Below are 18778 nucleotides of genomic sequence, written 5' to 3' on the forward strand. Positions count from 1 at the left end.
TTTGACTAATGAAGGCGTATTCAGCTTCAAACATGCGCCTCTTTTCTGTCTCAGAAGGTGCACAAAGTTTATTTTCTGCACAGGTGTATTATGGAGTGGATTTGGAGAAATGTACAGGATTAAAAATCTTGACATTATTCATTGAGCATATCAAAAAAAAAACTCATTTTGGTCTTGCTGCAGAATTGCTCTGGTAAGCATTAAAGGCTTTGATAAATTCACATTATTCTGTCACAGACACCATGCATATCTCTCGGTTTTCTGTCAAAGTTTATTTTTACCAAAAATAGCATGCAGCTTACTAAATGGGATCGCTGAAGAGATACCATTTCAGAGATCAATCCTGCAGCCTAGGTAAGCGAAGAAAGAGGGATACTGTCTCTTTAGTTTCTTGCTCTAACCACAAATTGTTCTATTGCTCTTATCCCATGACGTATTAGAATGTTGAATTTAAAGAATATCTGTTATTCATGATATACTTTAACCCTGTAATACTCCCTGGGGGCCCTCATTGTAACACTGTAATGCACCTCAGGACACTCATCGTGATATTGTATAACCTCTGGGACACAGTGTAATACCTCCCGTAGGCACTCACAATATACCATACTGCACTATGGATATTTACTGTCTTCATTGGAATATTATTGTACACTTAATGACATTGAAATCCATTTGTCAACTTGTGCCCCTTTCACTATCTTCTCAGATACCCTCGCAGCTCGGACTCAATTACTTACTTTGTTTCCTGTTTTAGTATCATGTATAAATTTGAACATGGCTGTCTCTATTTCTCGTGCTCCCATGAGGAGGTTGAACAATTCATGAACTTTACCAACACCTTCCACCCCGACGTCAAATTCACCTGGACCATCTCGGACACCTCCCTCCTCTTCCTGGACTTCCCCCAGCACTATGTCTGGCGACCGACTAACCACGGACGTCTATTACAAGCCCACCAACTCCCACAGCTACCTAGACTACACCTCCTCCCACCCTACCTCCCGTAAAAACACCATCCCTTATTCCCAATTCCTCCACCTCCGGCGCATCTGTTCCCAGGGTGATCAGTTCCACCTCAAAGTCCCAGATGGCCTCCTCCTTCCAAGATTGCAACTTCCCACAAAGTTGATGATGCCCTCCAGCGCATCTCCTCTACTTCACGCACCACCGCCCTTGAATCTCACCCCTCCCAATGCAACAAGGACGGAACCCCCCCGGCCCTCACCTTCCACCCCATCAACCTCTGTATACATCACATCATCCTCCATCACTTCTGCCACCTCCAAACGAACCCCATAATCAAGGATATATTTCCCTCCCCACCCCTATCAGTGTTCCGGAGAGCCCATTCCCTCCACGACTTCCTCGTCAGGACCACGCCTCCCCCCACCAGCCCACACCTCATTCCTGGCACCTTTCCAATCCACCTCAGGAATTGCAAAACCTGCACCCACACCACTCCCCTCACCTCTGTCCAAGGCCCCAAGGGATCCTTCCCCATCTGTCAGAAATTTACCTGTACCTCTACCAATGTCATCTACTGCATCCGTTGAACCCAGTGTGGTCTCCTCAGGGAGACAGCACACCTTTTTTGCGGATTGTTTCAGAGAACATCTCTGGGACACCCACACCCACCAACCCCACTGCCCCGAGGCTGAACACTTCAACTCCCCCTCCCACTCCATCAAGGACATGCAGGTCCTGGGCCTCCTCCACCCGCCAAACCCTTACCACCCAACACCTGGAGGAAGAATGCCTTGGGACCCTGCAACCACACGGGATAACTGTGGATTTCAACAGCTTCCTAATTTCCCCTCCCCCCACATCCCAGTCCCAAGCCTCCAGCTTGGCACCGACCTACCCCCCTTACCTATCACCTTCTCCCTCACCTTCATTCACCTATCGCTTTCTCTGCTACCTTCCTCCCAACCCCACCCCCCCTCCCTTTTATCTCTCAGCCTCCGGCCCACAAGCCTCATTCCTGATGAAGGGCTTATGCCCGAAACATTGATTTTCCTGCTCCTCGGATGCTGCCTGACCTGCTGTGCTTACCCAGCAACACACTCTTGACTCTGTCTCTACTCCTGTACCCATATAATGGATATGCACAGTAAGCCAATGTGGTCCCAATCCCGTGGAGTGCTACCGTGCTTTCACAATTCCTATGAGAAATTGCTCTTATTTGCTTACCATTTTCTTCCTTTCAACCTGTTTTTACTGTCTCTCCTAATTCTATGCCTCTTAACCTTCTCCAGAAATTTATAGGACAGTATCTTGTTAAAGCTTTCTGAAGCTAACATCCACTGCATATCCTTATCTACCATTACCAAGTTCTCATCTTCAGAGAACCCTTGCAAGTTTGTCAAACAAAGTATTGCTTTCTGAACTTGGTGTTCACTTTTTCTAGTTAGTTTTGAACAGGGTAAGATCATTAAGCTCTACGAATCTGTTCCACTAGTCAATCAAATCATCATAAGCCCATTCCCTAGGCACCATTTCCATTCCTCGTCCTGGGAATTATCTCAGGCTCTTTCTGACTGTTCACAATGCGTTTTTAGTCACATATTCTCTCCATTACAAAGACCATCTACTTTCACACCTGAAATATTGCCCTAGCCAGGCCCACTGCTGAAACCTTCATCCATTCTTTTGTCAGCTCTAGACTTGGACTGTTTCAATTGTCTCCTGACCAGCCTCCCTTCCTCTGACCTTCATAAACTTCAACTCATCCAAAATTCAGCTATCCATTCTCTAACTTGTAGCAAGCTCCTTTTACCCATCACCCCTGTTTTCAGTGACCTACACTGGCTAACTCCTCCAATGCAAATCGCACATGGTTGTGCTAAAATCTCCACGATACCATGCTCCTCCCTAATGCTATAATCCCTGCTCTTCCTCCCTCCATTCCCCACAAACCACCACTACCAAGTTTTTCATTTCTTCAACTCCCATGCATTTTACCCACTTTGCTCCATCTTGACTTCTGCTGTGGAATTTTTCTCCCTCAGTCTCTCCACCTCTTCCTATCCATCTTCTACTTTTTAAGAACCTAGTTGAAAAGTTCGGTCAAAAAGGTTGCATTTTGTCACCCTTCTCAAGAAGTTCTTCGGTGTTTCAGTGCCTATTTTTGACTGATTATGTCACTGTAAATGCATTTGGATGTTTTTCAATGTAACTCTGTAATATGCTACACCCACTTGCTGATATTAATACACTGGGCCTCTCAGTGTGATGCTCACTTTTGAAATATAACAGAGAACACTTCAGGGAGTCCAGACAAGATTCATTAGACTGATCCCAGGTATGGAGGGACTGTCTTATAAGGGGAGGTTGAGTAGGTTGGGCCTATACTCATTGGAGTTTGGAAGAATGAGAGACCTTATTGAAACAAATAAGGTTCTTAGGGGACTTGACAGGGGAGATGTGGAGAGGTTGTTTCCCCTTGTGGGAGAGAGTCTAGGACCAGAGAGGCATGATCCCAGAATAAGGGGTCAAGTATTGCAGACAGAGATAAAAAATAATTTCTTCTCTGAGGGTAGTGACATTTTGGAATTCTTTACCACAGAGGGTAGTAGAGGCTGGGTCTTTAAGTATACTCAAGGCTGAGAGAACCATTTTGTTTCCATCAATAAGGGAATCAAGGGTTATGGAGCAAAGCCAGGAAAGTGGAGTTGAGGATTATCAGATTAGCTGTGATTTTATAGAATGGTGGGGTAGATGCAATGGCCTAATTATGCTTCTATGTCTTATGGTCTTCCTGGAACCTCCTCTGCTCTAAATGAGAACTACCCCAGCTTCTCCACACAACTGAAGATCACTATACCCTCTCCAACATCTTGCCATAAAGTTTGCTGCCCAGAATTGGGTCCAGTCCTCCAGCTGAAGCCTAACCACTGTTTTATATAGGTTTAGCTTCATTTCCTTGTCTACACGTCAGGATAGAAGGACCTTAACTCCAATGATATAACAGTTTCATCAAATTAGCACTCTCAGTATGTCAGCCTTTCAGTAGGCCACTTTAATATGCCAGATTTTTATTACAACACAAATACACTGGGCCCTTTCTGTGACAAAGTTGTGTGCCATTTCCCTGCTGTTCATCTGTAAAACGTTGTTACATTGATTCATCCAGTATAATACATGGAACAGACATTGTGATATCCAGGGATTCTTGTTGTGATATTGCAACTATATCAGCCCCTTGGTTTGATGCTGTTCAACTGGACATTGCTGTAGGGTACTCAGTTCTTGGACAAGGAAATGTATTTGGTCCCTCATTACTTCATTAATATATTTAGGGGGGGGTTTCCTCGCTGTGTTTGTTCAATATATGAGGCCACTGAATGTAATGTACTGACACCTTCCTTTTACATTGTGCCATACCAAGCCAACTACTGTGATACTAGGACATTTACTTTAACAACCATCCTCCTCACGAGTCACTATGATCCTACTAATGTGTCAACCTGAATATGTGACCCTAATATTACTGGTGCCCTCACTGTCAAACCTTCATGTCTGCCTTATAATATGCATCAAATACTCACTGTAATTTCTTTACTGTTCAGTATGACATTGCTTCACTGAATGTCTTGCCATAGCACAATATAATATATCCAAACTCTGGAGTTTTGACCCTTTCTTTAATGTCTATTTTGTGAGCTTTCAGTGGCCAAGTTTGTAAAATCAGTGCGTAACTGGGCTCGTGTGGGGACTCTTGTGGCACAGTGATAGTGTCCCTAACTCTGGGCCAGAAGGCCTGGGTTCAAGTCCCACCTGCCCCAGAGATGTGTCATTACATGTCTGAACAGGTTGAATTATAGATAATTATAACTGGGCTAGCTATACAGACCAAGAAGGCCCAAGGTTTGATTGTTGGTCTGTGCTCAGCTAACTGATACATATGAGCAAAGAGCAGCAGTTGGCCATTCAGCCCCATGTGCCTGTTTCACCATTCAATCAGATCATCATTGACCTGATGACTTCCACCTACCCTTACCTCTGCTTCAGAAATGATCTTGAGCAGTACAACATTTAAGAGCTGCAGTTGGCTTTGGTTTCTCAGGTTAGCAATCAACCAGAGTTCCTGGCCATGATGTGCTGAAAGGCATCTCTATGTGAGGTTCATGCAGTGAATGTATTGGACTCTGTTGCAATGGCACATGCAAATGAATATTTTGCCAGCAGTTTCAGCCCAGGCTCACGCATACTAGTATTGAAAAGTAGACTGGCAACAGCACCCCTGCAAGAGTTATCATGTCCAGAAAGGGGCAGGGGAGCACTACCATTTGATGTGCTTCAAAATTGGTCATATTCCCAGCCATTTATGTGGTTAACACAATCCAAGAGAAGCAAACCTGGAACAGAGATTCATAGCTTATGTCAAAAGCTATTTTAGATCACAAGATCTTGTACACTGCAAAGAAGCATTTTATTCGAAGATTCTTTCTTTGATTTCACAGGTGAGAAGCCATTCCATTGTGATGAGTGTGACATGAGGTTTATTCAGAAGTACCATATGGAACGACACAAACGGACACATAGTGGAGAGAAACCATACCAGTGTGAATACTGCCTACAGGTACTGTATTACAGGAGCAGCATTACTACCATCCACAGTAACTATTCCAGGAGCAACCTGAATACTGATCATAACCTACAGAATTGCAAAACCAGCTAATATTGATTTTAAACTTTTGTATTACAGTAACTATGTTACTGCTTAGTACAAGTTGCTGTATTACACAAAGTGTTAATACTGATCACAAGGGACTCTATTACAGGGACATGGATGACCTGCATAGAATCATAGAGAGCAATACCTTTTTAGATGAATTTCCCCTCCATAGCCAATGGAAATAAATTGGGAGACAATTTTTTTTCACTTTTTAAGGCTTTTGCTATAACACAAACTAAAAATAATGTAGATTAAATGTTAATCAACAGGCAACCAATGCATCAAACTTAAGAAAGGTACTTTTGCATTAACTAAAATGATGGGGATATCCCCCAAAGACACTCCCAACTCTGCAGTGCAGGTTGGGATCAAATACGGCACCAAGGTTGTGAACAGACTGGCTTAATCTTAGACTGTTGCCAGAGAGAGTGATGGAGTTGGGAGCTCGGGAACAGGGTTTGGAGTGGGGATTGAAAACAATGGCTTCAGTCTTCCTAGTATTTAATTGGAAGACATTTCTGCTCATGCAGTACTGGGTGTCTGAAAAACAGTCTAATAATTGAGCAATAGTAAAGAGTTGTGATGATGGTAAGATAGACCTTGGTGTCACTAGCATACATGTGCAAACTAATACTGTGCCTTCAGATGACCTCACTTGGGCAGCATATGGATGCAAAATAGAAGAGGACCATGTTAGATCATGGGGTCACCAGAAAGAACTGTGCAGGAGCAGGATGCAGTGTTAATGCTACCTAACTTTATGGTGAGCGGAATTTAGTTGATAATGCTGTCTTTTTGAGAAATTTGAGAGTCTGGGAAGTCGATTTCTTAACCTGGACTGTCATTTTCATGCAGCACTAAGGCTTTGTTACATTATCCAGTGGTGGCACTTTCCTGATGCAACACTGAACGCCTGCTTTCACAGATGAACAGTAGAAAATCCAATGGTGCTACTTGATGAAGTGTGTGGAAGTTCTCTCACTATAAATATTCCTCCCTCAATCAGCCACACCAATAGCACGTTCATTAATCAGTTATTTCATTTGTTGTCCATGCAGCTCTGCTGTGCTAAAATAAGCTTCCATTTTTACCAACATAACAGTTATTGAATTTAAGTAATAACTCTTGGAGTGCTAGGGCTGTCCTGAGGAGATGGTAAATAGGTATAAGAATGGAATTCCTGTTATGACTGCAGCTGCAAAGAAAGTACTGGTGCCATCTGTTCTGTTGCAGAAGTTGTGAACAGTGCGTGTAGACAATGACTAATAAGTCCAAATAATGCCGAGGGGCCCTGCATTATTACAGCAATGTCAATACTACCTTCGAGGATCAGTGTACTTCATTACAAACATACTATATTACAAGAGCAGTAGCAAACTAGCCTATAAGCAATGAGTATTGTCTGATGCTACTAAGCTATGGTGCAGTATTCATGTTGCAAAAGGTTTCAGTATTACACTAATATGGCTACAGTATAATACAGGAGCAGCTTAACATGTTGCACTCCAGGAGCTTGGAGTACAGCCTAACAACATTGCATTAGAAGAGGAAGATGAAAGCTGCCTGAACAAATTGTATTGCAGGAAAAAATGTCAAAACTACGCAAATACAGTATGGCATGCATTTTGAATAGCACCTATGAGTCTTACATTGTAGGAGCAATGCAAATAGAATGCACGGATCCTGTATTGCAGGAGCAATGCAAGTGGCACACGCAGGTCCTGTTTAACAGGAGCAATGTAAAAATCACTGACAGGTCCTGTATAACACGAGCAATGAAATGACACCTGCGAGTCCTGTATTACAGGAGCTTGTATGAAAGGTATTACGTGAAAAACTACATACATACACTACGACGGAAACAATATGAAATATGCATAATGGTTCTGTATTACAGGAACAGTGCCTCTAGGATGTGTATTTCAGCAACAATGCAAATGTTGTCCATAGGGTTTGTAATAAAGCTGCAACAAAATATTTTCCGAATGTTCAGTATTAGATCTGTGATGCACACATTTCCTAAAAGTACAGTATTACTGCATCAAAAAAAAATCCCAAGGGTTCTGTATTACAACAGCAAAGTAACTATCGTCCAAAGATCCTGGATCAGAACAGAAATGCAAATATTGCCACAAGATTCTGTTTTACAGCAGCAATACAAAAATTGCAAGAAGGTTTGATATTGGAACAGCAATGCAAATATGATCCAACAATACAGTATTACAGCAGTAATGCAAATATTGCTCAAAATCTGCCTTACAGATCAAAATAAATATTTGCAAATGGTTCTGTTTTACAGCAGTAAATATTGCCAAAACGTACCTTACTATAGCAACAATGCAAGTATTGCTGAATGGGTCTGTAATATTGCAAAATGTAAAGAAAGAAGGTCCTATATCACAGCATCAGTGCAATCGTTGCCCTAGGCTCCCATATTACAGGAGCAGTGCAAATGTTGCCAAAATGTCTTGTGCTACAGCATCAAAGCAAATGTTATTCAGATACAGTATTACTGCAGCAGTGAAAATATTGACTTGCAGCATAAGCGCAAATACTGTCAAATGGTTTTGTATCCTAACGGCAATGCAAATACTGCCAGAAAGGTCAGCACGACAGCAAAAATGCAAGTATTACCGAAAGGACCTTTATTGCAACATTAATGCAAATATTGCCAAAGATCTTGGGTTACATTAGCAGTGCATACATTACCCAAAAGTGCAATCCTACTGCAGCAATGCACGCATTGTCCAAATCTCATGTATTCAGCAGCAATGAAAATACAGTAGAACCCCTGTATCCGCGGATTTGGTTTCTGTGGTTTCAGTTATCCACTGTTTACAGCAGCCCGAAAATATTACATGGAATACTCCAAAAATAATTCCAGGGTGCTGCCGGGGAGGTAAATGATAGGGTTTGCTCCTATCCGCGCTTTTGGCCATCCACGGTAGGTCCTGGAACGTATCACTCGCGGATACGGGGGGCACCTGTATTACAAATTAGTTCTGTATTACAGCTGAAATGAAAACAGTGACAAATGGGACAATATTATAGCAGCAATGCAAGTATTGCCAAGTGGTACAGTATTCCAGCAGCAATGTAAATATTGTCCAAAGTTCCTATACTGCAGCAACAATTAAAATATTGCAAGATGGTTCTGTACTGCATTTGTAATGTGTGTATCACCAAAAAGTACAGATTTACACAGCACTGCAAATATTGCTAAAAGCTACCATATTGCAGCAGAAATGTATATATTGTCCTAAGTAACAGTTTCACAACAGCAGGAAGATATTGTCCAAAGGTAATGCTTTTCAACAGCAATATAATTACTGTCAAAGCTTCTGTATCAAAACACCAATGCAAATATTGTTCAAAGGTGTGGCATTACAGGAGCAATGCAAGTAATGTCCAAATGTCCTATGGTACAGCAGTGAATTAAATGTTCCTTATAGGTTTGATGTTGCCCAAAGCTGCAGAATTACAGCAGGATGCAAATTTTGCCTCAAGCTCCTGTGTTGCAGCAGTAAAGCACATATTGCCTGAAGATACAGTATTACAGCAGTAATGCTTATATGCTGAACAATTCTGTGTAACAGCAGAAATGCAAATGACTGACAGCAGCATAGCAACTATTGCCAGATGGCCTATATATCGTAGCAGCAGTTGTCCAACAAGCACTGCATTTGCAGTTCAATCTGAATAATTTTTCTATTTTGCATGACATTACACAATATTATAGACATATTGCAAATATTACCTAAAGGGACTGCATTACAGAAACTGTACAGATACTACCTATCACTTCTGTACCAACTACAGCAGCAATGCAAGCAATGCCTTCATTAAAGGAGCAACTGCCTATTGACTCTATATTTCAATTACATTGAGAATATTTTCTAAGGATACTTTATTCCATTATCAAAATGAATAATGCTCTTACTGTCATATTAAAGAAGCAATGTGTCTGCTGTCTACAGGCCCTCCGTTATTGGACTTGTGTGAATAATCCTTCCAGTACTAGATTACAGGAGCAGTGTGAATACTACCTACAGGACCCTGTATTGGTGTAGTATTCTAAACAGTCTTTGCAATACTGTGTTACAGAATCATTGTACATTTTGCCTACAGTTATTGTATCAAAGGAATATTGCTAATACTGCATAAATGTACTAAAATACAGCAACATTGTGACTGTGCCTATAGCTCCTGTATTACAGGAACAAAGTGAATGCTGCCCACAAGTATTTCACTTTACTGACAATAAGAATACTACTTACAGTTACTTTAACAGGAGAAGTGTGACATGATCCTGCAGGATTGCATTACAATGACGATGATGTTTGCATCTTATAAAACATTATCTCTGAAAGTTGACCATGTTAAATATAATTGACTTATTCAGCATTATCAGTTCAAGGATACAAACTGGTTCGTTGTGCTCCACCATTCATTTTCCTTTTGCTGTTGTTTAGCCACACATTTCTCAGGTAGGATTCATTAGCGCATGGCTATGATCAAAATAGCAATTAGGGAACACTGTTAAATGTGGTTCTGTTGAATGGTACTGAAACTGAAGGCTTTTGGTCAATAATTATATCCTCGCTGCACTGAACATCCTGACAGTTGTGTATCTGAACTATTTGAACCCATACGTTTGTGTCGGAGAGGTGGTGTGTCAAATTATGGAATGGTTACCGAACAGAATGATGCCATTCAGCCTATAGTTTCTGTGCTGGCTGTATGAAGGAGTAATTCACCTAGAGCCACTCCCCATGCTTCTCCCTGTGGCCCTACACATTTCTTCCTTCACAGATTGAAATTGAATTCCCTCTTGAATGCTTCAGTTAAACTTGCATCCAACACACTCTCAGGCAGTGCAGTTAGCTCCTAACCACTTGCTGCATGAAAAAGGTTTTCCTCAAGTCTCCGTGCCTTTTTTGTCAATTAACTTAAAAGTACATCCCGGCGCTCAATACTTCTACCAATTGGAACAGTTTCTTCCTATCTGCTCTGTTCAGATCCCTCATGATGTTGGATACTTAGAAATCAAATCTCGTCTCAGCCTCCTCTACTTCAAGGAGAACAGTCCCAACTTCTCCAATCTGTTCATGTAACTGAAGCTCCTCATCCCAATGAATCTTTTCTGCAACCCCTCTAATGCTCCTGTAGAATGGTACCATTTATTTTCTATTGTCACTCATTCTTCCTACCAAAATGAATCACTTCATGCTTCCCTGCCCTAAACTCCATTTAGCACTTGTCCACCTATTCTGCCAACTTGACAGTGCCCGTTTGAAGTTCTACACTGTCTTCCTGTCGGTTCACGATTCTTCCATATTTTATATGATTTGAAAATCTTGAAACTCTATCCTGTACACTAAGATATGGGTTATTCATATGTATCAAGATGATTAAAGGACCTCCACTGACCCCTGGAGAACTCCACTATAAAACTTTCCACAGTCCAATAAACAACCACTTACCATCACTTTCTGTTTCCTTACACGCAGCTAATTTTGTATCCCTGCTACTATTGTTACTTCTTTTCCTTGGGTGTTGACTTTGCTTGCACGTTTACATGTGGCCTTCTGAAAGTCCATGTACACCATTTCACCATGATTGCCCTGATCAACCTTCTCTATCACCTCATCAAAAAACTCAAGCAAGTTAGCTGGATACGATGTCCCCTTAACAAATATCTGCTGGGTTTCCTTCATTAGCCTATATTTGCCCAAGTGACTATTAATTTTCTCCTAAATTATCATTTCTAAAATCTTCACCACTGAGAGATTAAACTTCTGACCTGTAGTTTCTGTACTTACCTCTACAGCCTTCTTTGAACAAAAGTGTAGCATTTGCATTTCTTCAGTCCTTGGGCACTACCTGAAGCTGTGGGATCACGACACCCATAAACATGCCAGCCATGAAGCTCTCCTCATCATGCATATGATGTACTGTCATTGGCTAATGCTCATGTTCCAAAACCCACAGTTTGAACTGCTAAATTTTATTTTAGTTCATCAGATGTGGGCATCACCAGCAAGGCCAGCATTTATTGCCTATTCCTAACTGTTAAGAGTCAATCCCATTACTGTAGTCTGCAGTCATGTCTAGGCCAGACCAGGCAGATTTACTTCCCTCAAGGGCATCAATAAATCAGCTGGGGTTTTACAACAATTCACACATGATCACCATTGGACTAGCTTTTAATTCACGTTTTATTGAATTCAAATTTCACCATCTGCAGTGATGGGATTCAAACCCATGTCTATAGATCAGTAGCCTGACGTTACTGGACTAGTAATCCAGAACGTTGCCACTACACCACTGCCTACCCATTTGAAGACACTTCCTGCACATATGGCTACCCGGGTCACAGCAATGTTCTTGGAATTCCCACATAACTTAGATTGCGTACTGGAGAGGTTGGAGTTGCCCTGCCGTTATTCAACTAGATAATACGCCTTAATACCTTTTTTAAAGAAAGGAAACACTCATCAGGTTATCAGATCCATTCCATTGATGTCACTTAAATATGGATAAGTTAACTGAATATTTTACTTCACCCTTCTAAGCAAGTTGAAATGTTTAATTTCCCAGCTCCTTAGGCTAGCTCCCTAACTTTAGATTTGGGAAAGCAAAGCTACGGTACTCGCCAGCTGATCCTGTAATGTCACAGTCTGAATTGTTTTTCTCGTTTTCCAAACTTGAATGCGCTCAGGTCTGCTGCAGCTGCTGATTGATGCATCAGACAAGGTGAATAAGAAAGAGCTCTGAAGAAGAGTCATATGGGACTTGAAACATTAACTTTGTTTCTCTCTCCACAGATGCTGCCAGACCTGCTGAGTTTTTCTGCCGTTTTCTGTTTGTTTCAGATTTCTGACATCTGTAGTATTTTGATTTTACTTAGATTTAGAAAATATTATTTAAAAAATAACATGGATTTTTTTTTAGTAGAAGTCTAATTTTAAACAATACTCAATATGCAAGTATGGTCTTAAGGCAAAGAGAGCCTATGTATTGCATTGAAACCTGTTGTACAAGGGCAACCTTGAAGGCTGTTTAATGTCTCATAGTATTCCACAATGCAACATATGCTGTACACAGTGAGCCATATATTACTGTGATATGGCCAACTTTGTATTTGCATGACTTGAAAATGGATGTTTTACTTGGCAGTATGTTGGTAAATTAGATATGATTTGCACTCTGTATGTTAGTGATACATGATACATTGATTCCAAGGTGATGTTAATCAGCAAAATAAAATTGATATCAGTGTGTAGCTTCCAGCAGCAGTCACTGGAGAGATAACAAGATTAGGATCCAAGGGTAATTTCTTCCCTTCCCACCCCAATCAAGTGGCACTGAGGTTAACATAAATCATTGTAGGCCTATGCTTGAACTCAAACCAGGAATTACTGATTTGAGATAAGATCATAGAATCTAGTGATCTGTATGATCCAGTCACTTAACAGACCCTCTAACCAAAACATGCGCAGGCATTGGTTGTATTGCCTGCCATCTTGAGTGCTGATGTGAGCCCAGCCCTGCTTCTTTTTGGGAAGATCTGCCAAATTAAGTGCCACTCAAGTCCAGTGGCAGGTCCTGGAATCAGGGCCCCAAAGGCTACCTTCTCAAAGGCTGGCAGCTATTTTACACAACAATGCCAGTGTTGGCTGCTGTTCATTCTACACTCATCCAAGATCTAGGCTGGACCCAGATACATAGGTGAGTGATAGTGAGGGGGGGAAGCGGGGGGCATTTGTGCACTAGTGGACTAGGTACACAGCAGCAGTGATAGGAGTGGGTGCCTCTTCCTCTCTCTCAGAAGTTCTTGACCCCATCCTAATAGGGTCCCTCAATTAGATACTGAATACCTTTGAGGGAATACCGCCCCCCCCCCCACAACAAGTGGCATTAATTGCCCATTTAAAGTGCTCAGTTGGCTGTGGGGAAGGAAGGCCGTCCATGGGCTTTCCTACTTTGGACTTAAGGTGGAAAGTGGGAAAATGGAAGAGCTCCCACCCACTACCCTCCAGTCTAATATAACGCCTCCCACCCCACCATTTCCAAACTCACCACAATACATAACAAAATTCCACTCTGTTTTCTTGCATTGTGCAATTCAATTAGTTATTTTTCAACACTGTGCTATCAGAAAGGAGATTTCTAAATCAAGTCAAATTCAGGTGCATTTGGGTTACCATTTGTGCCACACATGCTCCAAGTTTGACAATGCTTGAGACTCTCTGCTGGAAGCTTAAAGTCAAAAGATGATAGCAATTGATTTGTAAGAAGAAAATTGGCAGCATGCCTAGTTTTAAAAGAACTGGGCAGGGTGGAGTGTAAAAACAGGCATCCTATCCATTACTACCATCTTTCTCCCACCCGGGGGGACAATTACATTCAGCCCGTGGTCTTATTATATTTCAGAAATTGACATTGTTCTACATCTGCTGTTATAAAGTGGAATCAAAAACAGTTGACAATAAATTCAAAAGTGCACCAGACTACAACCAATGCCATTTGTTGAAGGGTGTGAAACCTTGCCACATGTCAAATCTGTGTTTAACATTCTAACAGTCAAAATCAAAGCACACCTTCTTGTCCATTGTTACTTTAATCATAAACTAGTGAGCAATACTTACTTATTAATTCTCTCTAATGCATTTCCTTGCAGTATTTTTCTAGAACTGATCGTTTGCTTAAACACAGAAGAATGTGCCACGAAAATCAAGGGAAAGCTTCTGGCAAAAACCCAGCTATGAAAACAGAGCCAATCATACTCGCAATCAATGCAGAAAACAGTTTCCTGTCACCTCAAAAAGACATAATTAATCCAAGGAAAAAAGTTAAAGCTGCAGAGAAGCCGGCATTGGCAACCCTTGATAATGAGGAGACCGGTAACCCAGCAGAGGTTAAGATGGATAAAGGTGAATGTGTAGAATATTACACCAGCAGCTTGAAGGTGAAGGATGAATACAAAGTGGAGCAGTGCTCACTTGTGATCGCACATTCTTCACAGACTGATGATCACCTCGGGGAAGCATATCAGAATCAGATGAACCTGCATCCACCAAAGCTTGTTCTGAAGAAGGTAAGCCCCCCAAAAAATCAAAAGACAGCAGAAGAGTTGGCTCAAACCTTGCCTGTTTCTGGCAACTTTGATGCCACAAAAGTCAACAAATACACCTATGCTATGGTAGACAACCCTGACCTTCTGACAATGGAGGGACCTGGTGCTGATCAGGGCCAAGATGCTTCACGCAAACCAGGAGGCAACAGCAACTATGATGATGCAATGCAGTTTGTAAAGAAGAAGAGATTTTTGCAAGGGACTAGCAGCACCAGCAGAGAGTATGCCTTAACTGTAGGCCAGATCCCAATCCAGCCAGCTGTAACACAGGCAGCTAGCACGTCTGTTGGGGACACCAGTGGTAGCACACCAATGCTGGGGCAACCTGGCAACACTGATCCGAAAAGCAGTCAGGACAAAAGTGGGATTCCTGACGAAGTTTTGCAGACGCTGCTGGACCACTACACCAACAAGGCAAATGGCCAGGTTCCGTTTTCTGTCAATGATACCCAAGTCTCCTCAAATATAACCGTGAGCTCTACGGACATTACTAATGTGCCTCCATCGGAGCGAGTCAACGAGAGTTCCCAGCCAGCAGCCACAGACAACTGTAACATGCTCCATGAGTATTCAAAGTTCCTCCAACAAGCTTTGGAAAGGACCTGCCACAACGATAGCTACTCGGCCGAGCAAGGACTTGCATATGAGACTGAAACTCACCCCCTAACTGGAAGTCTTCCAGTGCAGCCTCTGTTTTCTACTCTAGAACGACAGGTTTTTGCAACCATGGTTACCCAGCATGGCTTCAGACCTGAAGTGGGTTCCCCTTTGAGGATACCTTCACAAAAGACTCAGTACAGTTTATTAACTGGTGAATCCCAGCATCCTTTTGCTTTTATACCGACTGTAACAAGCAGCAACAGCATTTCTGCACCTCCTGATTTCATAGAGCAGGTTAATACACAGAAGAAACGAGAGGAACCCCCGGCTCACCACAATCACCAAATGGACGCATTTGGTCAAGACTCTAGGTTCGCGGCTCCTGGAGGAGAAATGACTCCGTCGTTTAACAACAGTACTGGTGGACAGGTGAACTTAAGGATCCGACAAGGCAGCTCAGACTTCTCGGAGTTTTCTTTGGTAAATGTGCCAGAGGCCAGGGATCAAATGAGTGCCTCATCAGATGTCACAGGGGGCCAAGCCTTTAGGTGAAATGATTTGGTCATAAAACTTGGGATCATAATACATGCATTACTGTTTTTGAATTGCTCAACAAAGAAAAACCTATCGATTTTTTTTTTAATTTTTAGAGAAAATCTATTAGTGATTTTACCAGGAAGGTATTTTGAAGTTCAGTACCGCTGTGCATTTCCCTTCTCTGCTGATACATGTTTGCAGGCTGGCACAGAAAGGGGATATTGATCTTGTCTGTGTATGACTTTCTCCAAGCCCTCTGTATTTCTGCTTTATCAGAAACATTTGTCTGCCAGTAAAGAGAGCTGATAGAAAATAACCCTGAGACTGGCATTGATACAGGTTCAATAGTTATAACAAAACTGGCATGTATTCAGTTGCAGTAAATACCTGGATAGTGGCATTTCAGCTGATCAAATAATTACTCTAATACTGACACTAGTACAGATCCAATAATTACCTCAGTACTGTATGTGTACAGCTCAAATAATGTCCTAGCATTGGAATTAATACAAATTTAATAATTACCACAATGCTATTTTTTAATCACGTGTTAATTATACAGAAATGGACATAATGCATTTCCAGTAAAGAACTGGCATTGATGCAGATGGAATAATTGCCCTTAATTTAACTCCACTCATGAGATGTAGGCATCCTTGTTAGGCCAGCATTCATTGCCCGTCACTGTTTGCTGATGTGGGAGTAATGGTGAGTCACCTTCCTGAATCCACCTGAATGCATTACGATGCCATTTCAGAGGGCAGTTGAGAGGCAACCACATTGCTGTGGATCTGGAGGTGCATTATTGGCCAGACTGGGTAAAGACAGCAGATTCCCTTTTCCAAAGACGTTAACAAACCAGGTGGGTTTTTGCAACAATCCAGTTGCGTGGTTATCATTACTGATGCTGGAGTTTTGTTCCATATTTTATTTAATCAATCAAGCTCTCCTGTAACATAACCTTTATGCTACTATACCTCCTTTAGTAATATGAACATTTATCCATTACCCTGAAATTCTTATTTTTACTTGTTCATGGGATGTGGGTATCGCTGACTCGGCCAGCATTTATTATTGATCCTTAAGTGCATTGGAGAAAGTGATCATGAGCTGCCTTGAAAATTGATTTTAAAAATTTCAATGTTTACCTTGTTACCGATATTATTCAGAAATGAAAAAAAATTGCATCATTGTAGGAGGCCAATTAACCCATCTTGCCTCTGCCAGTACTTCTAAATTTCATGATCTCTCCCTTTCCATTTTGGTGAGTAGCTTAATTTTTTGCCCTCCATTAACTAATACAATTGCCAGTTGAAATAGATTTTTTTTTACTTTATCAACTGCCTTTATCAAACTTGTTTGTGGTTTCATCTGTTCTAGTGAAAAGAGCCCTAAGTTTTTAGTCTGTCCTCCTAGCTAAAGGCTTTTAATCTTGTTATCACCTTCATGCACCGTGCCTGTGGACGTGTCATCCTTCCAAACATTGCGTTTCCAAAACTACATATTAGGCCATGAGAATCAGTGATCTGTATAGATATAGAATTATCTCTTTGTACTCCATCGCCCATTTATAAAATTTTACATTTATGTACCTGAAATCAGTCTCGACTCCCTTAAAATGTTACCAGTTAGCATAAATTCTTTCTACTTATCCTTCTATTCAATAGTACAACTTCACATTTTCTCACATTTAAATTTTATCTGACATCTATGCATCAAATCTACAAACCAGTCGACATCCTCCTGGAGTCAATAACTGCTATCATCACAATTAATTTGTATGCTGCCAGTTTTTATGTTGTCTGCATGTTTAACATTGTGTCCCTTTAAATCCAAATCATGTATATATAGAGAGAGGAACAGTAATCCATACTATAGTGACCACTAGTGGCCACCAAGGTATGCCTTCAGTTCACTGAAATGTGATTAATAATAATCTCTGCTTTCTGTCCTGGAGCCAATTTCTTATTCATGCTGCTTCACTGCCAAATCATACCATAGAGCTAATTTTCATGTATTGGCATTGCAGATCAGTGATAGGTGCCTGACTCACATTGTTACGGTTTGACTCTATCACTCTCAATGTTCTTAACTTAGTCAACAGGCTTCCCATGTGACATCTTATTGTTTGTGTTGGGCATCAGTGCACCTATTAGATACTGCATGCCCTTTATCAATTCCCTTCACCCTATCCTGAACTGCCCCAACATGACAGTCTTTTAAGCATCCATGTAGTCCAAATTATCCCAGATGTTTCCAGGTGAGTCTTAATTTTTATTATGCATTATGAAATCCAGCAGCTAGCCCACAACAAATGTATGGTCTATATTATCAAACTGATCACTTTCAAATCGTTTTCAATCCAAAAAGTAGAGTCCTTAGGCATAAGATCTAGATCCCAAGATGACTGGGAAATTGTCAGAGCCTCTGCCTGTTCCTGCTGATGTGAGGAGTATTCCAGAATGCAAACATTGGGCTTTTCTGATTATTTCATCATCTTTTAAAATTACATTACCTCCTTAACAATATTTCTCTATGTAATAATAACACCAATGTCGCCTTAAATGGCTGCAGTAATAACCCTAATATTGACAACAATCCTGCTCAATAATAACCCTTATATTGACATAGATCATCCTCTGATTATTACCCCTTATATTGACATTGGTCCTCTTGCGATGTTAACCCTGATATTAACATCTACTGTGATAAAAAGCCTGCAATTGATATTGACGCAGCTCCAACATTAACTGTAATACAGACATTGATCCTCCTGTAGAAAGAGTCTTCCCACAGATGCCAGAACTGAGTTTTTCCAGCAA

At 41.3% G+C, this 18778-nt stretch overlaps 1 protein-coding gene across 4 annotated transcripts in view; it reads left to right on the forward strand.

Annotated features, from left to right (window-relative positions):
• Positions 1-17554, forward strand: part of LOC122543369 (zinc finger protein 148-like) — a 73930-nt gene extending 56376 nt beyond the window's left edge. For 3 of the 4 annotated variants that reach the window (XM_043682013.1, XM_043682012.1, XM_043682014.1), the window contains 2 exons: positions 5466-5584; positions 14364-17554. In XM_043682013.1, the coding sequence (XP_043537948.1) occupies positions 5466-5584; positions 14364-15971 (1727 nt within the window). In that variant the 3' untranslated portion in view covers positions 15972-17554. The remainder of the gene's footprint in view (positions 1-5465; positions 5585-14363) is intronic. The other variant, XM_043682015.1, reaches the window with a different exon arrangement.
• Positions 17555-18778: the final 1224 nt, after the last annotated feature.

The sequence above is a fragment of the Chiloscyllium plagiosum genome, chromosome 43 (assembly GCF_004010195.1).
Source record: "Chiloscyllium plagiosum isolate BGI_BamShark_2017 chromosome 43, ASM401019v2, whole genome shotgun sequence".
In the NCBI taxonomy this organism is placed as follows: Eukaryota; Metazoa; Chordata; class Chondrichthyes; order Orectolobiformes; family Hemiscylliidae; genus Chiloscyllium; species Chiloscyllium plagiosum.